Here is a 27,973-nt window from a genome sequence, read left to right as displayed (position 1 = left end):
CGGCGACAACGGCCTATCCGAGCAGCAGACGATGCCCAGACACTCCATGTTGGCAAACTCGGACTTACCGATTGCTAGCTTCTCGGGGTCGAGCCGTCGGGCTCTAGCGTGAATAGGGGGGCCCTTGGTCTCGATGTGGTGCTGGACCCCATGTTTAGTTGTGGAAGAGGAGAAAGTGGCCCGTGTCAAGCCAAGGAACTCACCAAGGAGGAGCTGACACTTGGTGCCACTGAGAGTGAACTGGAGGGACCGCCATAAGTCGCCTCATTGCGGACACAGGCAACCGTGGAGAAAGTCAGTGTGTCCACCAGACGGCCCTTCTTCATGTCCACCAGCAGCCCGAGGTCACAAAAAAATAAGCGCCGAGGAGAGGGAATGGGAGTGACATCGGCAGTGACAAAGTCCCATGTGAAGCGCTAACCTCCGAAACACAAGTCCACAGTCTTTATGCCATAAGAGCGGATAGGGGAGCCATTAGTGGACAGTAGGGGTGGCCCATGAGTCCCGCCAGCGGCTTCCTCCGCAGTGGCAGTCAGGACGCTCCTCTGGGCACCGGTGTCAGAAAGGAATTTGCACCTGTAAAGGGTGTCCTTGACGAACAGCAGCCGGCTCTTCGCGCCCACGCTCACGGCCGCTACGAAGCACGGGCTTTGGCGTTTCCCGACGTGTCGTAATTGCAAGGGGCGCGGCACCTCTTCGCTTTCGCGCCAAAACAGGCGTGGAAGTAGCACAAGCCTGTGCCACCTCAGCCATCGGTGGCGATGGGGCCCCTGCTGGATGGCACCCCCACACCCGGGGGCGAGTAACTGCGCGCCGGGGCCAGCACCTCAGGGGAGAAGCGCTGGGTGGCCAGGAAGAAACAGTCAGTGACAGTACTGTTAGCGAGCACCATCTGAACATGCGGCGGCATGTGTCTGAGAAACAGTTCCATGAAAATTAAATTGGGCTCCTCCGTGCCCAGCAGGTTTTGCATCATTTCCATGAATTCGGAAGGTTTGCTGTCCCCCCAGTCCATTAATAGCCAAAAGACGTCGGGCACGCTCTGGCCATGAAAGCTCGAAAACCTTGAGGAGGTGAGCCTTGAGCCCAGCATATTTATCTCGGGCCGGGGGAGATGTGATGAAACTCACTGCTCTGGCCGCTGTTGAGCTCCCGAGGGCTGAGACAACGTGTTAATAACGCGCGGAATCATCTGAGATCCCTTGGAGGGCGAATCGAGCCTCCGTCTGCGCCAACCACGCTCCCGCGGACGTCTCCCAAAACTCCGGAAATTTGAGGATGGCGGTTGCCATGTTCGATTCAGTCTCAGAAACACCGGAACTGACGTCGGGGTCACCAGGGTAGCGCCGAAGAAACGGAGTCGGAGGTGGAGTGTCGAACACAGGAACAAACCTTGTTTTATTGGAAGACATCAACGGACCAACCGCATAACGGCGGGAACTCACTACTTCCTAACTCCGGAAGTGCAACAACAAAAACAGTCCGTGCAGAACCCCACAATCCAACTCGAGGTCCCGCGGGTGAATTATGTAAACACCACATTACCAAAGATATGTTTTGTTTGTGTTTAAATGAATAGCTTATTCCAAAACAAGATAAAGGTCATACTTTATAATGAATCTGGCCTTGCCATTTTCACTCTACAAAATGTTGTTGAATATGTTCAGAATGCAATAACAAATTGCTTTAAAAGGACAAATTTAATGATAGAAATATTCTTTTTTTTCTCATAATAATGCAAATGGATTCAAAGAATTTATGAAACGAACTTCAAATGTGTTGACTTCTTTTGCTTCTGTTCATGTAAACACGATTTTAACAAATGCAATACATGCAATGTACTCTGCTGTCACTTCATAATAAACACAATCAAAAAGTATGTTCAAAGTATGACTGAAGTGATGCTACAGCAACAGGGTTGTACCTAAATTTAGGCGGACATTTTTAGGACTCTAGCTTGACATGGGAGAATGTTCTCAATTTCATTCTTTTTAGTTGATGATAAACATTAATATTCAAAATATTTGTAAGAAAATATTCACTGAAGAGCGGGAAACAGCAAAACATTTATGTCGCAAGTAACTTAAGCTGTGAGATAATTGTAACAGAACAAGGTGGCATGAATTTAGTCAGAATTGAATTTAAGTACAGTAAATTCATTTAGTTACATGTGGAGGCTGCCAAAACTGGGTTTGTGTCAGACAGCAACAGCCACCTGCAACTGTCACTGTTTACAAGCTTGCAATTTCAGTTTTTGGACATCATAACAGTGTCCACAGCTGCCACCTCTGCCTCCTCATAGGACACTAATTGGAGCTTTTTTTTAACCCCTGAGTGTAAAACTAAAATCAGTCAGAGAAAGCATTAAACTGCTCGAAAGTTGTTCTGATGTGGGATGCTTTCCAAAACAAATAGACAACATTCATGAGGGCAAGGCACCTATCTCATGGCATACCACCAGACAAAAGATGTCACAAAAACTATGAATACTGAAATAAAATTGTTGTCCTGTCAATTTACTCCAAAATTGACATACTCAGTGTAATGTCTGGGACTGTTAAATCGAACAAACAGATTTCATGCATGCGGACCAATGTGCCTTCCACTGACAATGGCAATAGCAACACTGATTCTGATCCTGATTCTCCACTTAGTTCTTTGTATTAGTGGTAACAGGTAAAGACAGGTTTATTTTTTCTTCAGTCATCTCATGGAAGAGTGTCTAATTGTTCTGCTTGTTGTCACAGTTCTGAGGACCAGGTTCAAAATTCCAGAGAGCAGAGTTTGCATGTTCTCCCTGTGCCTGTGTGGATTTTCTCCAGGCACTCCGGTTTCCTTTCACTTCCTTTCCCCAAAAACTTGTATCAATTGAGACTCTGAATTGCCCCTAGGTGGGATTGTGAGTGTGACTGTTGTCTGTCTCCATGTGCCCTGCGATTGGCTGGCAACCAGTTGAGAGTGTACCCCTCCTCTTGCCCGATGATAGTTGTTGACCGCTGAGATAGGCTCCACCACTCCCACGACCCTTGTGAGGATAAGCGGCTCAGAAAATGGATGGGTGGATGGATGGATGGATGGATGGATGGATGGATGGATGGATGGATGGATGGATGGATGGATGGATGGATGGATGGAAGAATTGAAATGGTGTACTTTCCTGGGGCACCTGTAATGATCTTTCACAGCACACTAATATACCACAAGACCCTGGTTGGGAATCAGTGGTCTAATTAATCTCCCAAGCATTGTGCATTTTGTTAACTTTTAACTAAGACTTTAAACTCTGTACTTGGCACATACACTCGAAAATTGAAAATTTCCCGTCACAGCTTTGATGTACACAGGAGCAAATGATTGAATCCATCGCTCTCAAAATCTGTCTGCCGATACAGTTGAATAGCCCACTGCATTTGCAGGCAAGGTCCAACTTGTGCTTTGCTCTGACTTCTGTTCTGCATCTGAAAATCCATCCATTCATCCATTCTCTACACTGCTTTTCCCGCTCAGGGTCACGGGGAGCTGGAGCCTTTCCCAGCTGATTTGGGGCGAAAGATGGACTTCACCCTTAACTGCCAGTTGCAGGGTACACTTAGCGACAGGCAACCATTCGCACTCTCAATCCTGTCGTTCCCGAGTGGGAACTGAACCATCTCAGCAGCAAAGTCAGGCGAATGTACCACGAGACCATCCGCGACTGCAGAAGAAAATTATGTCACTCAACATGACGCTGCTCCAACCTTGATGAATTATTCAGTTTAATTCTTTTCCTCAAACGCAATGTTAATCGGAGTGTCGTGTTTTTATTAGTGCCGAAATGTATTCTTGCTTAAAATTTTGGGAGGATTATCTCTCTTTAAGTCCCTTTTTTTCCTCTGCTTTCTATGTTCTGTCTCCAATCTTCCAGTACATTACCTCCATACACATCACGTCTGTTCCATTGTCATTCTGGCGCACAGTCATTCCTTAATCTCTTTCTTTTTGTGTCTCTTTATCTCATCTCCCACACGCTCTCTCTGCAGCAAACGGTGCGTCCCACCTTCTTTGCCAGGAAGTTTGAAGCCAGCGTGAACCAGGAGATAGTCAACCATCTGGACGCCTACCTGTTTGGACCCTTTCCACCGGGGACGCCAGGCCTCAACTCGTACTGGGAGAATCTGTACGACGAGCCAGATGGTGTGGCCAGTCTGTCGGACACACAGCTCACCTACTATCATTCCTTCTCAAGATTGGGCTTGGCCCGCGCTGCTGCCTCGCTGCAAGGCAACCCAGTGGATCACAGCTGCAGGTTAGATTTCGTAAACACGTGCACACGATCAAGCATAAAAGTTTATTATGGTTAAATTTCCAGTGGTGTAGAACTACTTGTCATCAGAGTGAGAAATGATTTTACTAATTTTGTTTATGGTTATTATTTGGGTTTTTTGTTGTTGTTTTGTTGGTTTGTTTACTAGGTAAACCAGTCAGTTGATTTAAGAAACCAAGTTTACAAAGCCCAGTAAAAGAACTCTCAACCAAAATCTCAACTCATCAACACTGCCAGATCCAAGCCTTTTTTCCACCAAGAAGTCAGCAATTATGTGGTGCAAAGTATCTTGGTGACCGACGCGAATGACAAGATAGCAATACAGCAGCACAGTTTTCCCAACTGCTTTGCTTTGCTGTTTGTCCAACATTTGTTTTCTCATAATAGTAATGGAATCTAAGGCCTTTTATTTATTTTGCAGCTCAGATGTTAATTTCCTTTGAGGAGTCATAGTCAGTGTTACAGTGAAATAAATACAATTTAGATAAAGAAATCTAGTTTCCCTTTTTCTGGTCTGAGTCAAGGATGGCTTAAGTGGAGATGATCCATCTGGAGCATCTTCCAATGATGTAATGTTTGTGTGAACCACAAAGTAGGCTGCAGGACAGCTTGTTATCTTTGATGAGTTGATATGATGAATAACCTGAATGAACCTCTTCGACAGTAACTTCGTAGTTCATGGAAGTGTCATATATAAAAGAGCAAATAAGTGCACGTTCACATTCATATCAACTGCATATAAACTCTTAACAGTCTCCACATGTGCGTGAGACCATGAGCTGTTGCCCGAATATAAAATAGGGTGACTCACATTTATCTGCGATATATTCAAGACGCATGCACAATTGGTGAAAATCTACGCTACAGAGACCATCTGAGTTTACTGTTTTACCAATTCCATGTTGGATTTCCAAAAATCTGTTCCGCAAATGGTTGAAAAGGGAAACTGCTATTTGACAATTTTGACTTAAAGTACTTCATTAAGCAGTTCATCAATGTGCTCGCTAGTATCTGGTGTAAGAGCATTTTCAGATTAATTTTTCTTTGGTTTGTTTATGCTGAGGTGATGAAACCCACATGCAAAATGATTCAACAGTGACAAATTAAAAACAGAAAGCGGAGGTGTGAAATGCCGATTTGTATATGCCTGACAGAGAAAAGCGCGCAGCGTCAAAACAAAACAAACAAACAAAAAAGAAACGAAAGCAACACCTTTGAGGAATTGCAATAACAACACGACATCTTTTATGCGCACGGTAATGACTTATCACCTCAGTGTTGTAGACTCAAAGGAACTTAATTAGGACAGAGCATTTGCTCGAACAATATATTTTTTAAAAAAGCAATGCTATCTGATCTGGAGTTGATAGTTATTCAAGCTGTCAGCGCATATTTGACTCAGCAACATTTACCGTTTTTTTTTGCTTGCTTTCTTTGAGCGCAGCATCACTTGCTGTTGTAAAGTCAAAAGCCTGTCAGTTGCGATGTTTTGCTCCCTGAGGGCAAGACTGGATGACAGCATGTCCAGTGTCATTGCTTGCTCGCTCTCCCTGTTGCATTGTGGGCATTTTGTAAGGTCCTGTGGGTGAACCCGACTACACATGGGAAACACGTCTCCATGTGTCCATCTTCTGCTTCTGGTCATGGGCTGCCTCAGGTAAAATGGTTGTCAAGGTTTCCTCAAAGAAAGTGGAAACTGGAACCACAACTGCTCTGTAATAAAAAATAAGTCACCGTGTTTAAGGAAGGCGAGGTAGTAGATTCCGTAACATGATTAGCAGCTGTTTATTTGAACTTGAAAACAATACATTGAGTGCTTCTCTAATCGCACATATGAGTGTGGGGAAATATTAAAATGGGGAAATCCTCCCATCTCACACTCTCCACCTCTTAAGTGGTGCCTGGGAGGCAGTTTTTGTCACATTAAAAATCAAGCACAGCTGACTTTGTGGTGTATCTTCATTTCTTCTCATTATAGAATTACTGTCTTTGCTATAGTGCACTGAGCGGACTAGACAGAGACGTGAACCATTTTGTGCAACCTTTAATGCCCGCTGGAGTGCATGTCATACTCAACTTTATCTTTCTTACTTTGATCTGTACTAAGAATATTGGTATAATATATATATATATTGGTTCAAACCCAATTCCCTCTTCAAATGCAAAGACTAGAGCAATAGCTGTGTAGGTTTAAAAGTGCCAGATAATTCACAATTACGGTAAGATAATTATTTAGGTCAGTGGTTCCAAATCACTGTGCCATGGCCCAATCTGACAATTATTTGCCACAAATAATATAAATATATATAAATGCACTGCACTCAAAAACATTCAAGCAGTGAGGCTAGTTTCTTTAGATTAAATGATTTCTTTAGGTTAAAGATTAATATGAAACAAGACCTGGAAATAAATACTGACCATGTCAGTTTTTACTTCTAGGTATTTATATCTGAACCTAATATGCGACTTAGAGGGACACAAAAACAGTAACTTTGTTTGGATCTACCCATTGTATATGTGTGCAAAAGCTTTGCAACATGTGACTGACGGGTGGGTTTTGTTGCCCATGTGTGTTCTGTTGTATTTATTATTCAAACAATAAATACTGTAGCTCTAAATGTGTACACTCATTTTCAGATAGAGGTTTTACTACATTTTTGTTAGTAAGTCACAACCAGTTTAAAAAACACTGAGTTGTCTATGTGTGGAAAAACAAGCAATTGTGAAGCTGCGAGGGGTCTAAAATTAATCAGAGAGTAGCACTAAGATTGGCCATACAGAAGCTAATTATTATTCTTTTTTAAAGACATAAATTGACCAGAAGAAAGTCTAAAGTTCCTTTTTCACCTGCTGTTTTCTCTGACGGATCCTGTAAATCTACTTGTTCTGGAGAACTGTGCCTAAGATATGATGGGAACGCTGCAGTTGAAACTGAATATTTGCGTATTCTCCCTGTGCTTGCGTGGGTTTCTTCAAGGTGCTTTGATTTCTTCTCTTAAATAAAGCATAAATTTAATGTTACCTAGCCTTAAGTATGAGTGTGGGTGTTGATCCGGGTTTATCTGAAAGTGTCAGGGGCTGTTTACCCCACCTCCAATCTCATGTCAGCTATTTTTGCTTCCAACAAACTTGCACAGTGATTAGGATAAAAGCTAAGAATTAATAGAAATGTCCCTGTTAACTATAAATAAAAATTAGTACAAAAAAATCAGTATGCAGTATAGAGGTTGGTTGTCCCTGGTGGTGAGTTGGGTAACATTTTTGTACCCTTGTATTGTGCCACTTGACTTTTGTCAATACGTACAGTACATATGTATACGCTGGAGTTTGAACGACTGACATTGTTTACAGTAAAAGCTGCTCTATCACTGTTCATGTTTTATAGTCTTGCTAGATTGCTGATTTTTTTTTCATATATATAATATTGTCCTGTTTTTAATGCTACAGCATTGTCTCAATATATCATGTGTTTAAATGTGTTTGTATGGTTTCAAAAGTGTGTTTATAATTCTTTCTAAAAAGAAAAAAAATCAAGCCCCATTAATGCTGTAATACATATATATAATAATATGAGTGTGTTCTGGAATGTACTGTATTCTCCACATTGGAGGGGGGAATTACTGTGCGACCTTTCCTCTATTACTGACAATGTATAATGTGGTTTTTATGAAGTTTTGATCCTCAGATGTTTGCACTTGAATTATCTCAGCTCTATCACTTTTATCACATCAGGGGTAATGTGTAACTATGTATTGTAATGTCTCAAACCCTATTGTATGCACATGTGAAAGCAAGAAGTGGGCTCGACTACAAGGGCATAATAGGATAATAATTACGGAAGATGAGTATAAATAGTTGTTCTCCAACCAATCTCTCTGTGTCAAAAGATAAAATGATGTCCATAATGTCACTGAAAAGATCCGGAGCTAGCCCATAATGACTGGGTGGACGGTAATTTAAAGGACACATCCGAAATATTCAGCATGATCCCAAAAAATATATATACAATATACACGATTTAAATTACTCATTTTAACAATGTACTAATTGTGGAAAATACAACTATGCAAAGAATTTTGAGTATTTTTTGAACACTTATTAGAAAAACTATTTTCATAGCAGTGTGTGGAACAGGCCAAAACCACATTTGTCTAATGAAATAAAATGCCACATAATGATGAAAGTAAAGAGAGATAAGATACTTATCATTGTAGTATGTGTGCAAATGTGAGAACATTTATAATAAGACCTCAGAGTGTCATAATGCTGCTGCATTTTCATGATGACTGAATGATTCGGATAAGGTCTCTAAAGGCACTTCAAAGTGATCCTCACCCTTATGGCAAAGGCATAACAATAGCGAACTGAGTAATACAGAAATCAATTGTGTATATTCATGAGTGAAATGGAGTAACGCCATCATATCACAGTTCAATCTGAAATGACAAAAACACTCAAGAAAATCAGCAGGTGGTGTCATTTTTTTTTTTTTGCCGTTATCTGAACAGTACTGGACATAGAGTTACATAACCTCGAATATCGAATGGCTATTTACTTTACTATTTGGCAGACGTAACAATTTCCTGAACAGGCACACAATGTATGCACAAGTAGAATTGAGACGTGCAACTAGCAGATGCGTCAGTGAAAAAGTGGGACCATGTCGAGGAGGAGGATTTGGCTCTTTTAGCAGGCAACTGTGACTGTGAGTGGTGTAAAGGCCTGAATGGGGCTTCTGTGCAAGACTCCACTCTGGCCAATTCTCACTCTCTTCTGGGAAGGGACTGGTAAGCGGGAAAGTGAAAGCTGAGGGATGAGACAAACAAAAGGAGGATGTACAGACGACAGCGGCAAGAATGAAAAGCAGATGTACAAATGGAGGACAGCGGTGGGGAGGGTAGTTGAAAAGGAAGGCACACTGCTGTACTTGCCGGTGCAAATATTTGCTGTTCTGCTTGTCAGGGTAGCATTTACTGCAACGGGTTGACTCCTGCTCCTTGTGTAGAATACTGATGAGGGCTCAGGCACAGAGGAGCAGCGATGGCCAGTGCAGGTGTGTTACTGTAGACCTGCACAGCTGTACACGGATAAGTCTACGAATAAAGATGAATTTAAAGGAGCAGAAGAGATGAGGGATGAGAAGTCTGAGTCAGGATATGTGCGCTGAGAGCAGCTGGAGATTGTTTCCCAGTAGTGGCCATCCTGGCTCTTGTTTTGTTTTTCCAGAAGTCACTCACACTGCCCTGAAGGACAGCCACGTGTACGAGGAGGTGCACTAACAATGAGACCAATCAGTTGGGCAAGGCCTCTTTTCAGCTTCAGCTGACTGAATGACCCAGTTCAGATTTGGGAATGTGTGTGTGCTCACTTCAATGACTCATGTCATTGACTCATCAACAACTATTCTGAAATGATCTCTAGCTCTGTGGTCTCAGCTGTCGGATATTTTCTGAGGCTGGTCACAAGCAAGAATGATTCAAACAAAAGATTATTACTTTGATGGGCACAGAAGTGCCTCTCCTCCAAAATTTCACTTCTATGATTGAACTTTCTGAAATGGAAAACACTGGACAACCTCAATTTTGCACATACAATATTTCAAACCATTTTTTTCCATGGTCAAGGGGTCAAGGTTTTGCCAGTCATCCTTTTTACCAAATAACATGTACTGCCAAGATTTTTAGTGAAAATTTGAGCATTTTTAACAATCCTACAGGTGTAAATATATGTTATCCGGTGTTAATATTAAGATGTTAAAATTGAAAAATTCTCTCAACTTTTCTTTGTCTCTCATAAATATGCCAGGGATTTGCATGAGTCATACAAACCTTTGATCAGTGGCGCTTCACTCAAGGTCACAGCATTAATGTGAGCCATGTCACACAATCACAGAGCTCAGTGGTTGGCTTGCATTAAAACAGCACATGAAATCATTTTACTAATAATAACTTCTGTACATTCTCTGTCAGGTACTTCCCCATGGGCCACCCAGTGTCCGTGCATTTCTATTTTCAGTCGGACCAGTTCCAGGGCTACCTTGTCAGGCACCACGCCACCAATTTGGCAACAAGCAAGCTAGAGACAATGGAGACCTGGGTGGCACCGAAGAAGATCTTCAAGTTCACCACTCCTCCAAAAAGCACATTCGGCAGGTTGCAGTTTGCGGAGGTGAGTCTACATATTGTCGAAATAAAAATCTTTTCTGTGGGGTTCTGTCACATAATCAGTCAGTCTTTGACAATATCACGAAATAGGTTCTAGTAAAATACAAAGTACAAACAGGAGCACATAGCACTTGGTGAAGTGCCATGTTGACCTTATGCTATTGACCTTGACCAAGAAAAGTCGATTACCAAAATGAGGCATTTGTGGCCTTGTAAGATGTACATGTATTGATTCCTTCAAGTTCATTGGAACAGTTCCAAATGTTCATTTGTTGATCCTGAACAGAATGTCCTCTCACCTTCACAGTGGAATGCTTCCCCTGTTCAGTGAAGGACGCAGCAGCCACGGCTCTGATGTGACAGGCACTGAGTGTATTTGTAGCATACACAAAATTAGCTGAGTGAATGTAAACTGACATTTTGCTCTGGTTCGTCACTTAGCTTGCAGCAGGGGCCGCATTTGAAATGTCATCACATGTATGAATGGATTGCTTTGGTCTGTTGGTGCCTTCAGGCCTCGCTTGTGTCTACCTGGACACTCCCAGAGTCTGTTTGACCTTTTTGCAAACATCTCAAAGGGAGCGTAAAAGGAGTTCAGACACCCAGCCGTCGTGCAGCTCCCGCTTTCTAAGCCCCCGCTTGTGTGTTGAGCCTATGAAACTGTGAGTGACAGCGAAGTGATGTGAGCACTGGCTTTTATCTGGATGCTCAGCCTCACAGAGCGTTCAGTGTCTAGCACTTTGCAGTGGCTGTCAGTCAGTCTGCTTGTCGCTCTGTCTCACAAAACGACCAGAAAGACCTTAAATAAGATAGTGTGCCATTGCAATAGCAGGAAGAGATATGAGCTATATGCTTATTAACTCTGCTCGATAAACCATGTGCTTGGCTTAACAATGTATTCCCTGATCGCCTTTAATATACAGTCAAGAAAGACAGCTAAGTCTTTTCTTTTTATGCTGTATAACTTCAGTATGCCATTTCACAGCATGATGTAGTACAGGAGTACTTAACCCGTGCAATTAAAATGGGTGTATTACCTCAAGTTTTGCATGTCATTCACAAGTATTACCTTCTACTCGACAAATAAGTCCAGTGACACACCATCAGGGGACACTTCATGAGGAACAACTGCAAGAGATGCGAATGCTAGTGTTGGGAAAATCGATTTACGACGCAAACTAGTTCAAAGTTCAGTTCATCATTCCAAAAAATGACCTAGTTCAGTCCATAGTTCATAGTTCAAATTTTCCATCAATAATAGTGAACTACTTAATTGTTCTTTTTTTATATATGTATAAGTTGCTGATGGAATATCATCCTCAAAATACTGGCAGTGTCACAAACGAGACTCGAGGGTGGACCCAAATGCACAACTCCAGCGGCGAGCAGGCAGTACAGAGGAACCCTTTATTCGTTTCAAGGTCGGTAATCAGTGAGTCAGTCCAAACAAGCAGAAGTAGCTGTAGCAGCAGGCTTACGAGGTTGGTCGGGGAACAGAAGTGGGTCAGTACACGGAAGGTAGACGTCGGGCATACGGTAGTGCGGGACCGAGGGATGAGAGGCAACGATCTGGCGAAGGACCAGTCATCCCCAGGGTCCTATATATACCGGGGTCAATCAGTCGTGATGAGGCGCAGGTGTGCGCCTCCTGATTAGCTGGCCACGCCCAGCCCGGGCTGGAAGGCAGGAGCATGACAGGCAGGTAATTTCCTCATTGTTCCCAACCATTCACTTCACACTGGTTGCCAGCTGCAGCATCCATCCTACACTCTCAAAAAATGAAAAAAAAAACTTTTCTTGAATAGTATTTTTTACAAGGAATTAAGATGAAAACAAGGACTTTTGTTCTTATTCTGCCAATTGAGAGGAGCCAGATGAGGTGGTTGGGGCATATGATTCAGATGCCTCCCATACGCATCCCTGGTGAAATGTTCTGGGCACATCCCACGAGGAGGAGACCCCAAGGATGACCCGAGACAGGCTGGAGGGACAACATTTCTCAGGTGGCCTGGGAACACCTCGGGATCTCCCCAAAAGAGCTGGATGAAGTGGCTGGGGAGAGCAAAATCTGGGCTTCCCTGCTAAAGCTACAGCCCCCATGATATGACCTCGGATAAGCAGTAGAAAATGGATGGATGTTTCGTTTTGTGGCCATTTTCTTTGTTACGCCGAAATCCGAATACAATGTGTGCGAAGTGGAGCTTTTCCCACTGGCTGGCAACATTACATTGTTATGAAACGAAGCTACTGCTGTTCCGTTTCACAAATATATTTGCCACACCGGATTATTTTGTCATGTTGTGTGTGTGTTAAAAAGTAGGAAAATAAAAAACTCTAATCTTGATCAGATGATACCAATCAACTGAAAATTATGAGATTTGTGTTCATGTGATCAGATTAAGACAACTCTAGTATCTTCTCTGTATCTCTTTATTGTAATCTACAGAGTCAGTCCTTCCCAACTTTCTCTGTAGATTGAAACATTTGTAGCCGGCTTTCATCCATCCTGGTCTCAGTGCTTCCGGAGTGTAACCTCTGTGTCAAGGGAGTCCTCTGACGGCACGTAGAACACCTGTGTTTGATTACTTCCGCAATGCGGAGCCAGTAATAAGGCTCCAAATGGGGCTCATGGGGGCATGCGTGCCCTGAGGTTTTAAACAGTGCCAGATGCCGACTGTGACTGTCCAAAATTCTGTCTGATCAAATTGACCTGCCTCCATTAATGGTGGTGCCAGCAGGCCGGTGACAAAGACAAAATGTTTGCAGGGTGAGAGGGATGAAATGGAACAAAGCTGCAGTTTGTCATTGCAGCTTTATGGTTTTCCATCAGTTGATAGATTGAGAGTCAGCAATTCTCTGGTTCTAGAAGGTATGCACGATAACCTAACCAGTACACACTTAAATGAAAAGAAGCGTAAAGAGTATTGTATAATATACAGTACAAGCAGCTCGACAGTTGAATAGAATCTCCTGTACTAACACCACAAAGCAATTGAGAGCTCTGCTGGTGTTACAATGTGAAAAACGGACCACAGGTTACTGGGTCAGAATTAGTGAAACAGAGACATCTAAGTATAGCTACAAGCACAGCAAGGTCATAAGCTTCTGACTTGGTGAGCAAATGAGTGTTGGTCCTAAGCCTATGCTTATTGGGTTCTAGGCACCAAGGGATATGTTACCCGTGGAGGTCAATGTAAGTTATAGGCTGAAATTGAAATGGGCCAGAATTCAATCTGCATTTGACCCATTTTCATTCTGAAGAAAGATTTTCTTAATTCTTGTGACACTACCTGGACACATTGTGCCTTCATAAGAGTAAAACAAGACGGCTACCATCTCAGAGAACTTGCCACGGACCCCTGAGAAGATTTCAACCAAACAGTGTTTGGTGGGGAATACTAAATGCTCCCTGAAACAGAAATTGAAAGGAAATGTTCACATTTATTTGTTGCTGAAGTCACTTAACTGTAATTGTGTTTGTTTGTTTTATTCCGTTCTTATGTATGAGTGAGTGCGCTGAGTGGAGCAAACCAGACATGACTAAGAAATCATAGTAATGACCACAAAATCTTCCCTATGCACAGAGGCAGAAATAAGTATTTAACACATCACCATTTTTCACACTCAAAGGCGCTATTGATATGACATTTTCACCAGATGTTGGGAACAATGCAGGTAACCCATACATGCAAACAATATAGAACAAATGAGATTGGAAACTAAGTAATGTGTAAAAATGGGAAATCATACAAAGAAAAAGTATTGAACACATGAAGAAAGAGAGGTGCAAAAAGGTATGGAAAGCAAGACAAAACCTAAAATCTATCAATAATCAAACGGCAATCCAGCTGCATGTCAGTGCAAATGAATACCAGGAATTAGCAGGTACTGTACTGTTGTCGAAAAGAAAAGCCACCATACCAACGGTGAAGTACGGAGGTTGTAACAGAAGGGTGTGGGCATCCTTTTCAGCAAATGGTACTGGTAAACCTCACATTATTGAAGGAAAGATGAAATGGGCAAAGGTACTGAGGCATTCTTGACAAATCGCTGCTACCATGTACAAGGATGGTGAAAATGAAAGGAGGGTGAACATTTCAGCAAGATAATGACCCAAAACATACTGACAAGGAAACACTAAATTGATTTCAAAGAAAAATAAAGCTGCTGGAATGGCCCAACCTATCACCTGACTTGAATCCAATCAAAAATCTCTCGAAAGAACTGAAACTCAATGTCCATAAAAGAAACTCACTGAACCTTCAACATTTGAGGACTGATTATGTGGAGGAATGGGCCAAAATCGATCCAGGGCAATGCATGCAACTAGTTTGTCCAAACAGGAGGCATCTTGAAACTGTCGGTGCAAACAAAGACTTTTGTACAAAGGATTAAAAACATACCACTTGGGGTGTTCAATACTTTTTCCCTGTTTTCCCATTTCACACCATTATACAGAATTTCCAATTTGTTCTACTTTCCTTGTATTTATGCGTTACTTCTGTTGTTCCGAACAACAGACCAAATTATCATGTCAAAAGCACCTTTGGAAATACATGTAGCGAGAAAAATGCTAATGCGTTAAATACTTATTTCAGACGCTGTAACTATAATATATTTTCACCAAGCGCTCCACTTATTTTTTATCTGCTATAATACTGTTTAAATCAGTCAACCCTGTGAAAATATGCTATGTATTACCAGCGTGGGGTATGCAGGCAGAATATAAATTCAGCGTCAGCAGTACTGTGACATCATAGCTGTAAAATGATGTGCAATTGGCAATGACTTAAAGAAAAAAAAGAACCATTCAGAGCACTGCTGCATGCTGACATTATCTCAACAACCAATACATTATGTAAATGTATTGATCCATGGCATTTTTCATTATCTCCCCATTTTATTCATACATTCCAGTGAAGCACAAGTGTGACAATTCTCTCTTTTTCAAACAATCGGTAAAAGTGTGCCTTTTGCCACATTACACAAGCAAATTGTACCAGCCCATAGCGCCCTGTGGACACTGTCAAACCGTGCTGAAGAGTGGTTAGTATAGGTATAAAATTTTGGGACTTTTGTGGAAAATAGTTTAAAATATTTACCGTACCAAATTTAACTGGCCTTTACTCTTTGAGGGACACAAGGCCAATGACTCAGTAGATTGCAGTGATTTTCCCCTGGCAATGTTGCCCTCTTTTCCTTTCTCCCAATCAAATTTGAGATGGAGAGTGCCGGTGAATCAGCCTTGGATAAACTAATGAGCTACAGAGGTGCCAGACATGGGTTGATTAGCAATTTAAAGCAAGGAGAGCCAAGGTCCAGGGGGTGGGAATGGCAGAGGTCAGTCAAATAATTGAGACGAAAGTGAGCCGTCTTGTGCAGAAGACACACAATTCACTGTCGTTCATTATAGTGGTCTATATTTATCATGTACATCCTATTCTCAACTCTCAAAGGATGTAATACAGTGTGCATTCCAGTCAGACATTGATCGTCCAGCAGGGTGAGGTTGTGTTAATCAGCTACAATTGTAAGGATGAGCACCCCTAAAAGAAGCCATCCTTCTCACATTTTTCTCCGCACTCGTCCCAGTGTGTGAGCACATTCACAGGTGTTAACTCCATCTCTATCAGTGGTTTAACCCTCCCCTATCAAGAGTGAATTTCCTCATCTCATTTTGCATTCAGAAAGGTGTTCCAGTCCAGCACACGTGACGTGATGTGATAAATGCAGGCAGCTATCTCCAAACAGAGGGGTTATATTTTCCTACCTCATCAGATGAGATGTATTACTGCTGCATTTATTCAACCCAGGGAGCTGGTAGCTAATCATAGTCAACGCAAAATATAACCTGTTATCGCTCTCTCTCTCTCTCTCTCTCTCTCCTCTCTCTCTCTCTCTCCTCTCTCTCTCTCTCTCCTCTCTCTCTCTCTCTCTCTTTATATATATAGATAGATAGATAGATAGATAGATAGATAGATAGATAGATAGATAGATAGATAGATAGATAGATAGATAGATAGATAGATAGATAGATAGATAGATAGATATAGATAGATAGATAGATAGATAGATAGATAGATAGATAGATAGATAGATGTTCATTTTTATATTACTCTCTCCTGCCATATTTGCAATCTGTTGTCGTATTGTAATCTCTAGTTGTTTCTGTCACTGCATTCCATCCTGTCTCTTTCAACTGTCAAAGACATGGTGTGGAGGGCTCGTAAATACAGTATATCTGCATTCCTCCCAGCAAATGTGAACAAACAGACTCCAATACAAGACAACAAAAATCGACTTGTCGGAGTCTGTACACTGTAGTCTGTCTAACTGCTGTGCGCAGGTTTGGGTTTGGGCTAAGGATTATTTCACATGATAATTCAGCTCGTGTATTGCTTATCTCAATATTATGGGGAAATTGTGATGCAGTCTGTTACTGCCTTCTGTTCATTGGAGCGAATTCATATATCCCCATCTCTGAAGTTGTCTCTCCTCTTTCCTCTTTCCAATTTTCTTTTGTCAGATTGGTACAGAGTGGGATGCCAAAGAACGAATTTTCCGAAATTTTGGCGGCCTGATGGGCCCCATGGATGAGACGGTGGGAATGCAGAAGTGGGCAAAGGGGCCTAACGTAACAGTAACAGTCGTGTGGATCGACCCAACCAACGTCATCGCGGCCACCTACGACATTCTTATCGATGCCACTGCAGAGTTCACCCACTATCGACCACCACTCAACCAGCCTCTGCGTCCTGGACTTTGGAGTGTCCGCATCCTGCACCACTGGAGTCCTGTGGCTGAAATGCACTTCCTTATCACCCCTTTGGCCTATAATAAGCACCAACCTATACGTCAAGGTGAGTAAAGCAGCATTTCCAATATATATATGTATATATATATATATGTAAACATCTATTTTCTTAGCCGCTTATCTTCACAAGGGTCGTAGGATTGCAAGTGCCTATCCCAGCTGTAAACCGGCAGGAGGCAGAGTACAATAGAGACAAACAGCTGCACTCACAATCACGCCTAGGGGCGATTTAGAGTGTCCAATTAATGTTGCATATTTTTGGGATGTGGGAGGAAACCAGAGTGCCCGGAGAAAACCCACGCAGGCACAGGGAGAACATGCAAACTCCAAACAGGGAGGGCTGGGATTGAGCCCGTGTCCTCACCACTGTGAGGCCAACACTTTCCAGCTGATTCACCATGCCCCCCCCCCACACACACACAGACACACCCACGCACATATATATAGCAACTCACTACGTACCTACTCACAGGCTTTGCACATTTCAGCACTTACCCCCAAAACATATTTAACACAAACATGACTTTGCTGCAAATTTAAAACTGTGGCTTGTGCTTTTAATGTGGGGTGTGTAGCTGAGATGTTGACAGCTGCATTAACTTGCATGACCTCACAAGAGTGTGGCATGTGAATTCAACATAGGCCAACATTTTGTGTTGTTTTATCACAAGCATCATAAAGTTGTGGAATTTCTTACCATTGGGAATTTGCGATGCAGCTGGTTCTTGTCCATTTTTTATGTCAGTGTACTCAATTTTTACGAGTCTGTGGAAACTCCTATATGTATGATCCTCAAGGCTTGATGCACATTCAAGACACGTGAGATGCTCATTCATGTAGCGATGTGAGAACAATTTCTAGGTCAAAGGATTGAGGAGCGAGGAATTACAAAGGTTACAGTTAATAGACAACATGAGATCCACCCAGTTTTCGAAATGACTCCTTTACATGAAACATGGTAGAAGCAATGGTGTGACACTCGCAGTCAGAACAAGCCAAACAGCCTTGGCTTCACATTCAATCTGCAGCTTGTTGACCTTACACTACAAAAAAATAACAGCTACCGTATACGTCATGGCATCTCTGTAAACAAAGCCATTTAAGTTAAGAGCGGTTCTTGTGGCTAAATGTGATATAATTTATGGTCAATAAGTCCATCCATCAATTTTCTGGGCCGCTTATCCTCATAATGGTCTCGGGAGTGCTGGAGCCTATCCCAGCTATCTTCAGATAGGAGGCGGGCAACACTGAACTGGTTGGCAGGCAATCACAGGGCACGTAGAAACAAACAACCATTCACACTCACAATCACACCCGGAAAAAAAAACAAACAGGCACGAGAAGAATAGGCAAACTCCACACAGGCAATGCCGGAATTTGAACGCCAGTCCTCAGAACTAAGAGGCAGACGGTCTAACCAGTCACGCCACCGTGACATGCCAATAAAGGCCATTCATATGAATAAAGTGTTTAGAATGATGTTGTTGGGCAATATACAGTAAGTACAGTAAATATAACTAGTTTGCCTTCTATTTCACATTCATACTCTTGCCGAAAAATAAAAATAAATCTCAAGTTACCCACCAGTTACTCAGTAATTTAATCGTTTTGTCTCAATGAGTTCAGTTTCGCTGGCATTGTGCAGAATCCTCACACCTCCAAAACCAACACTTTTCAGGAAACAAATGCCTGTTTATTGAGCCATTAAAATTGCATGGTCAAAGAGGGCAAGTCATTTTCAACCTTTTAGAGTAGCCAGTGATTTGTCAAAATAACAGACACACAGTGTTTAACCAGATTTGTGAAAACAAAAATAATAATAACTTGACCAAATTCAGACAGGTTTTGGCCTGATCCCAGTAAATTATAGTCTTCCGCTACTTTTTAATTTTACTTGACTAATATTTTTAAATAACATTACTTTTACTTAAGTACAATTTTTGGCCACTCTACCAACTTCTGCCTGGGATATGCTCCATGTCACCCGTGACCCTATAGTGAGGGTGAGTACTGTCGAAAATGAATCGACTGCGCAAGGAGTTTTGATGTTGTGTCCAGCCAGTCTAAGCAAATAAGAGAAAAAAAACATTGTTTTTGCAACAAAGAGGCCACTTCACTGTTAAAGTGTTCCGTAAAGGGCATCAATCCATACACACAAGCCACCCTCGGGTCACTTGCACAATTAAGCGCTTTGTAGTGAAGTCTGGGGTTGTGCAGGCTGTGGTTTTTTTGTATGAAGTCCACCCCTGATAACCCAAACGTGATGCTCATACATATTACACTCGAGTGTAGTGACAAAAATGATGACACACTTAAGTCGATCGTCAGCGTGGATAAAAGGAACAGCAGCGCTGTTGAGGATCTTTTAGGAGCCGGCGCTCTTGAAGTCAATGTTAAGTAAACACATTGCGCTAAGAATCAAGAAGAATAACAGAGTTCCTGTTTAGGTTTCAGCAGAGGTCTCGTGGGTAGGAAAGCGACAGTATCGATAAAAATGTATATTTGAAAACATGATGTGAAAAAACACACTTGTCATTTAACAGATGAATGCTCAACACTGTCGATTTGGTATTTGCGGTTACTTAAAAGTAAATTATCCATCCATTTTCATTGTCGCTTATCCTCACTAGGGTCGCGGGGAGTGCTGGAGCCTACACCCTGAACTATTTGCCACCCAATTGCAGGGCACATTGAGACGAACAGCCACACTCATAATCACACCTAGGGGCAATTTAGAGTCTCCAATTCATATTGCATGTTTATTGGGATGTCGGAGGAAATTGGAGTCCCCAGAGAAAACCCACGCAGGCACAGGAGAACATGCACAACTCTAAAAAGGTGGGGCCAGGATCGAACCCGGGTCCTCAGAACTGTGAGGCCAACGCTTTACCAGCTGAGCCACTGTGCCGCCCTAAAAGTACATCATCCTGACATAACGTGCATTCATTTTGCAGATTTACAGCAAAGTAAAAGTAATGCCATTTTAAAGGCAACCATGTTCAGGTTTATCGACCCAGGATGTATCACAGCTCAAAGAGTAACTATAGTATGGAAAAATCACTCAGTTTATAAAAAAAGACTTGACAATAGATTTATGTATTTGGGTTAAACGCCTATATACAGACAATAAATATTTATTTGCCTTCGTTAACTTCTTCATGAAAAAAGTTGATTTAAGGTTGTAGACGTGTTTTTGATTTTGCAGTTGGGACGGCTGTGTGTTTTGAAAGAGTTCTGAGGTTTGTGTTCCGAAGCGCCACCTTCCACATGTTGGTTATTTACTGCCATGTCTGGCATCCTCTTACATGCAGTGCCAGTAAAAGTTAACAACGTGACCGTCTACCTGCACTCGCAGCAGCATGCACACATAGGCCTGCTGCCGATGATTTAGGGAGCTGTGGAAAAAAATACTTTGGGTTCCTCGACATCAATACCCGTGTACACACACAACTACATGAAGTCACTAATGCATGACTAGGAATTGAACTCTGCTCCTGTCATGTCGCTGGGCATCTCGTCAGATGGAGCACTTTTTACGTCTGACTGCTTTTTTTTTTTTTTTTTGTGTCACCAGCACATGAAATGCGTTGATGTCTGCTCTCGTGTGGGTGTTAGAGTGTTTGTGTTCCACAACCAAGCTTAAAAGAGATGGCCAGCACCCCAGTTAGAGAACAAGTGAGGAATTTACAGTTTGACTGCAGTTCGGGGTGGGAAGGTAATTTAAGGAGAAATTGTCTCTCTGACTTTGATGGGCTCGGCTGTCATGAGAAGAATGACTGTGGACCCCTCCCCCATCCATCTCTGTTAAATAAGGCAACATCGGGTTGTTCTTTCATTTAAAAAAAAATGAGATTGAGTCCCAGGTCAAAGAAAAAAATTCAAGCTAATTAGGCTGCAGTTTCATTCCAAACATTTCTATTGAAACATTCCATTTTGCCTTCTTTTAGCCTTTGAAGTCAAATCGCTGATCATCATCTGTCAAACTTTGTTCTATGCTGTGTTTCTCCAGAGGACACGCTGAAGCTGCACAATGGGCCATCCAAGAACAGCTACATGGAGCAGAGTTTCCACGGCCTCAACCCAGTGCTCAATATCCCCGTCAGCCTGGCGTCCGTGGAGCAAGCCAAGAGAAATGCCGCCCTGACCGGCCCAGAGCTGGAGCGCTGGGTTGACAGCCTGGTGGGTGAGCTGTGGGAGGCGGCAGATATCTGCGCAGTGGGCCAGACCGCCTGCCCCGTCATGCAGGCTTGCCCCAAGAACCCTTGGAGCTCCCTAAGCCCCGACCCCAAATCCCAACTGAGACCGCTGCATGCTGATGGGCACATCAGGTAGCAGCGAGGCCTCCAGCTGGACAGGAGGCCGATTCACTGTTGATTTTTTTTTTTTGTTATTATTATTATTTATTTATGGGCTTGTTTGCAGTTGCTGGAGGGGCCATATATTCTCTTTCTGTCTCAGGAGACGAAGGGAACAAAAGAAGGTGATCAGTGTTAGCGAGATCCACCCTGCTTTTAGGGGACTATGCTGTCTTTGCCGTTTCAGTTTCGCAGTGTATTTATTTTGTCTTCTCGTGTGAGTTTTACTGTGATCAGAACTTGCAATTTCAAGCATTTATTTCGCTGCTCGGTGAATTTTGAATTTCAATTTTTAAACGTGGGGGCACAGCAGCTCGTGTGACGCTCCACAAAAGGCCTTAGCTGCGCAGTACGTGAGCAGGATGCCTGGTACCAGATTATTTTATGTGCCTCCCACGGTTTGTCTCAGCATAAACAGCACCATATCTGAGGTCGCGAAAGGTTTATTTTGATACAACTCCAAGAAGAACCAATATTCACTGCCTTTGAAACCGTTAGAAACATTTGATTTCTTGAAGACGCCAGTTACTGTAATACATAATCAGTAGAGTAAATATGTCACACAACTTGTTGTAATTGAGTGCCTGATTAGGGACGGCGGTCGGCTGCTTTTAAAAATGTGGAGCGAAGTGCAAATACAAAGGCATTCTCAGCTCAGTCGAAACGATCAGAACAAAAACTTAAATTGAGACAATATGGGGTTCAGCATTCGTTATAATGTGCTGTAGCAATTAGGATTTTTCATTCATAAATCGCACATGTTATAGAATAAATTAGTGGTTGTCTTGTCCAACTTGCTTTTCTCTGCCTCAAGGTTGAAACACAAGAATTCCAAGCTGACTTTAAATATGATCGTGATCTTTTTCTTGTCATTTCATTGACATTTTATGTTGTACAGAATTTTACAAAAGACGTTTCAAATTTGTGTGAATGAAGGTCCATAAGTCGCTATTTAATTTAAATTTATTTTTAAACACTGATATTTTTAGTCAATGACTAAATATTTGCAACGCTGCCTTGGCAGCATGATAAATATTTTTTTCTTTTTTTTTTAAACTGCCTTTATTTACAAAGGCCAACGACCCGAACATATACTTTACCTTTATACAGCCCACACCAAGGTGTCAGTAAGTGTTACTGTGTAAGAATAGATCTTCTAAATCAACTCTTAACCTAAGAGGTTAAAGGTCAGCTACGTAGTAACCTCACCAAAACAGAGATGGTGACCTCAAAATGTGGATGAATCAAAGTTAGAAGCTTTTCAGTGTCGACCGCTTCCTATGAGTTTCGAAATACTCACACATGGTTGTGGTTATGCAGATTTACAGGAATATTATACTGCATCTTCATTGCGAAAATGCACATTTAGCTCAGAAGCTTTCCATTCGTATCAACATTCAAATTATTTTAGCCATCATCAAGACAATCGCCAACAAGTTCATGACCGGGGGAAGTTGCGCCTCGACACGCTGAGCTCCTTCCTGCTCTCGTTTTAATAAGAACAATCAACTAGTGTCAATTAGATTTCAATCTGTGTCTGTCAAGAATATTAAACTAGCATTCAGGCAACTATTTTTTTTTCAAGGTTCATTTAGAGGTATTACTGTTCATTAATGTCAAGTTCACCTTACCCCTCCCCTGAAAGCACACACCCCTCCCTCGCGCTAGAGGGGCTGATTTCAAAAGGACAATTTGTGGCTGTCTCTTGCCACTGATTAATACAAGAGTACAATGCAGTGTTCACAACCAGTACACAATACATTGCATTGCACACGCGTATGTTATGTAAATTTGATGGAAGTTTTGGTGAAAAGAAAATTATAATAGGTGTAGCTTAGTGTAAGAGTCCTATTTTGTAACACAAATGATCAACAATGAAGCAGATATATAGTGGTATTTTGTACTGAACTATTGTGTAAAAGATGTACGTATGTGTAAATACATATGTGGTTAAACGGTACTGATGGATTTGAAGTTTTTGATGTGGGCAAAGAGAGGGATTTCTTGGTGTTTTTTTTTTATAAAGTACATAACCTGCTCCAGTCATGGGGCTCATTTGCCTCTCAGAGAAAATCTCATGCCGGATTGTTGTTGTTCTTGCTTGAATGTATTGTCGAGCAACTGTTGCACAAATTTCTCTGAACTCCGCCCATCATTTTGTGTCCTTTCTGGTGTTTTATTTTTTTTCTCTGGGGAGGCTCTGTGTGCCTTAGCTGAATTATCAAACCTTCTCTGCCCCCATATATATATATATATATATATATATATATATATATATATATATATATATATATACACATACACATTAATACACATGTTTTTTTCTTTTTTTTTTACCTGATGTAATGCTGAACAGCAGACTGGTACTGCGACACAAAAAAAAATGTCTGCTGTTGTTGTATATACTGTATCATCATTGTATCAGCCTTTCTCTCCTTATCTGCTTTGACTTGTCTTCCCTCGGGGAGACTTGTTTTGTTGACCGTGACTGGCCTGTCGTACTTTTCTCTTGACTGCAATTTTTAAATAAAATTCAATGGACAAACTGCTCCCACTGATTCTGTATGGTAAAAAGTGTAGTAGCTCAAGAAAATAAAGCTTGCTTCAGCAAACGTTTTTAGTGTTGGGATGAGACAAAATCATAAAAAGCAACAAGAAGGATGAAGATTCCCTACCACAAACAGAGAAAATCTTTAAATAAGCAATGTTTAAAATAACTGCAGTGAAAAAAAGTTTTTTATTTGATTCTTCAGAAAAACAGTTTCAAAACAAAAAAAGCAAAAAAAAAAAAAACCATATATATATATATATATATATATATATATATATATATATATATATATATATATAATAGGAGGAAGTGAGAAGAACATTTTGTGACTAAGCACGGGTTTCTGCAAATAATGATTCCCCAGAAAATCTGCAAATAGGTGAATCTTATTACAATATACTGTATGAAAACAAATAAACTAAAATTAACTAATTTTAAACTAAATAAAATAAAAAAGAATGAACCTAAAATCACTGAGTTTGCAAAAATGAATAGAACTCACCTTAATTTTTAGAGTGACTATCAAAATCGTATCTATCATATTGCACTGGACCCAAATGCAGACTGAGGCAGAGGAATAAGATGAGAATGGTTTATGTGGGGGTAGCTCAGGAGTTGTATATTTGAAGCAAGCTGGTGGTCTTTCCGGAAAAAGGAACGTGCAAGAAGTTGGAGCAAGTGAGACAGCTTGATGGGGTGACTGGACTAGGCACCAAAGCAGGAGGCACAGGATGAACCCTGCAGGTGGAGGATGACACAAGAGGACCAGTACAAATGTGGGAAGCCAAGTAATCAGTCAAACACAAGAAAAGGAATCACAAGAGTCAGCTTGTGTACCACAGAGGAGTGTTAATACTCTGTCGCTGGATTCCTGGATCTGGCAGACTATGGTGCAGGTACCGATGAGTGCTGATTGAGAACAGGTGAGCGGGTGAAGAGGTGATGAAAGCGATGCACAAAACATCACCCAAATTCCAAAAAGGAATGCCAGGGCAAAGACCATGACAGAAAATGTCCTTTGTTGACCTCTTTATCAATTATTTTGATACCTCGTACCTTTCTTTGGGTGTTGATTTCAAATGTATTGATTTCAGATACGGAAGGAAGGTCGAACTGTGATCTAGGAAATGAGAAGTAACATTATCGGGAAGCGCTGTTGTATTGAATGTTCGCTAGATAGAGGGAAGGTTCTACCGTGAAGACAAGTTTTTACGTGCCCAATTTTTCTTGCTGCTTGTTGCTAGCGGAAATGTTGAATACAGCTACCAACCAGATACAGTAGCCCATAATGTGCGGGCAGTCAAGCCAAGTGAGGCATAGCTGCACTGCCCCTGGTGGTCTTTTCTTTCCACTGCATATGAATAGTAAACATTTTAGCTCGATGATCTGTGATTTCCATTGATTTTGTTTCAGTGAATGATTTCATCATTACAAACAGCTGAATGTTCATGTTTCCTGCTCAAATGCAGCTACGAGTCACGTTGAGTCATGGCCCCCACAGTCTTTCGAGAGACCTATTCAGGCAGGCTGTGATTGGTTTGTGCCTTCAAACAAGAGACATTGGTGTTTCCTCCTCACATCGTCAATAAAATACGTTTCACCACACATTTACTGCACTTCGTGATGTCTAACAGACTGTCTAATATATTTAAATACAGTGCACGATAGTTAGTCTTTCTAAACTTGCACATTGGAATCCAGTATGTATGGTGGACTTCACCTATTCGTCTTTTGGGGAAAACTTTGGGGAAATGAACAAGTGCTGAGAGTCTCAAAATGGCGTTCTTTTCCGCCGCAAAAAGAAGATAGGAAAGCAGATGAGGAATTTGTCTCGCTGACACAGCAGGTGATTGAACTCCTGTAACAAGCGTACATTTCCACAGCACTACTTCAACAACAGCGGGAAAACTTTGTCACACTAAGCAGGGACTGAACAGGGGGAAAAAATTAGAGAAACAAGGTAAAACCAGGCTTACTTTCTATCGATTGAGCTATCTGTCTGTGTCTCTGTCTGTCGAAAAGTCAAAAACGTGAAAGTCCACTTCAGAAGTTTACAATTTAGCAATGAGGGAATGAAAAAAAGCAAATAAGCATTTGATTGTTTTCATTTGTAAGTTAAACGTATGAATACATTTTTTTAAAGACCATACTTCAGCATATGTGTGTCATCAATGGCTTTACCGTACGCTGTGATGCATCTAATCTAATCTAACCTTAGAAGCAGTAATGCACTGCACTTTTTGTGCTTCAAATACTGTGGACTGTGAAACAGATGGTTGGTCATCTGTGAGGAAGTTAATGCTACCTTAACATTGTTTTTTGTTTTTTTTCTTGTTGAATTTTATTACACGGTACTTACCTTTATCTTTTTTTATAACTCATACTTGACAAATATCCCAAATAAAAAAAAACTAAAACTAATACTGAAACTAATAAAAACTATACTAACCCTATCGCAGCTATCTTCAGGCAGGAGGCAGGGTTTGTTCTTAACTGGTTGCCAGTCAATGGCAGGGCACATAGATACAACCATTCACACTCACGTTACACGTCTATGGACAATTTATATGCCTCAATGCACCTACCATGCATGTTATTGGAATTTGGGAGGAAAGTGGAGTACCCAGAGAAAATCTACGCAGTCATGGGCAAAACATGCAAACTTCACACAGGCATGGTTGGCATTTGAACCAGGGTCCTCATAACTGTAAGGGAGAAGTGCTTACCAGTCGTCCATCCTGCTGCCGAATTAAACTAACTAATGGAATTTTGAAAGGTCAAAACGAATTAAAAACCATTTTTATTGGAAATTTTCAAACTGTTATAAACCCGATCTGCAAATGCCAAAGCGAGAAAATGGCATTGTATATCATTCCATCCGTTTTCCAAACCGGTTGTCCACATTTGGGTTGTGGGTCTTTTTTTTTTTTTTTTAATTTAGTATATCCTCACTTGGTAAGCAGGAGCTAATTCCATCTGAATTCAGGCAAGGGGTGGGGTACACCGTTCGCTGTAGACAAACAACCTTTGTCACTCATATTTACATCTATGGACTTTTTTGAGTACCCTGAGAAAACCCACACAAAGCTGAGGTTTGAACCACAAATCTCAAAACTGTGAGGGAGTGTGTGCGTCCACTTTGCTGCACAAAAGCAGTGGACCTAACGACACTGTACGGTACACCTTTTCTTTCCATTGTAACACTTTTAGAGGGTACTTAAATTATCATGTTGTATTGTTGCTACCATTTTGCATAGACACATCCAATTGCTGATGATGAAACTTGTCACAAATCCAACCAAAACTAAAGTTTTGCTTATTTTTATAATGAACAGCCACATGGCAAGAATACATAATACTTGATGTCCCTCAGTATCACTCCTGGGTGTTAAACTCGTTTTTGTCAAGGGCCACATGAGAGTTACGATTTTCCTCAGAGAGCTGTTTTGACTGTGAAACCATAAAAATCTTTAACAGCCTCATCATGCTTACACATTAAATATATGAAATGGTTTTGGAATCAGAAATCAAGGGTAATGGATTTTTCAACTATTGTTGATGTTTGGGAACACAAAATTGCTTCTATTATCTCAAGATTATCATTTATGACATGACAATTTGAAATGTTGGTACAGAAAATCATGGAAGTTGAGACATATGATTTGACTTCGGAGGCCACATAAAATCATGGGACGGGCCGGATCAAGCCCTCAGGCCGAGACTTTGACACCCGTTCCTTACTATGTTGGGTTCCTCTGTCTTTTAAATTTTCAATTCATTTGCAGG

At 41.5% G+C, this 27,973-nt stretch overlaps 1 protein-coding gene across 1 annotated transcript in view; it reads left to right on the top strand.

Moving 5' to 3' along the window:
* The window catches only part of xylt1 (xylosyltransferase I), a 96,159-nt gene extending 72,244 nt beyond the window's left edge, over positions 1-23,915 (top strand). The window contains exons 8-11 of the mRNA XM_061830669.1: positions 4,020-4,285; positions 10,273-10,471; positions 16,994-17,327; positions 21,291-23,915. Coding sequence (XP_061686653.1) covers positions 4,020-4,285; positions 10,273-10,471; positions 16,994-17,327; positions 21,291-21,613 — 1,122 coding nt within the window. The 3' untranslated portion in view covers positions 21,614-23,915. The remainder of the gene's footprint in view (positions 1-4,019; positions 4,286-10,272; positions 10,472-16,993; positions 17,328-21,290) is intronic.
* The last annotated feature ends 4,058 nt before the right edge of the window (positions 23,916-27,973 follow it).

The sequence above is a fragment of the Syngnathoides biaculeatus genome, chromosome 9, assembly GCF_019802595.1.
Source record: "Syngnathoides biaculeatus isolate LvHL_M chromosome 9, ASM1980259v1, whole genome shotgun sequence".
NCBI lineage: Eukaryota > Metazoa > Chordata > Actinopteri > Syngnathiformes > Syngnathidae > Syngnathoides > Syngnathoides biaculeatus.
This window is presented reverse-complemented; position numbering and strand designations above follow the sequence as displayed.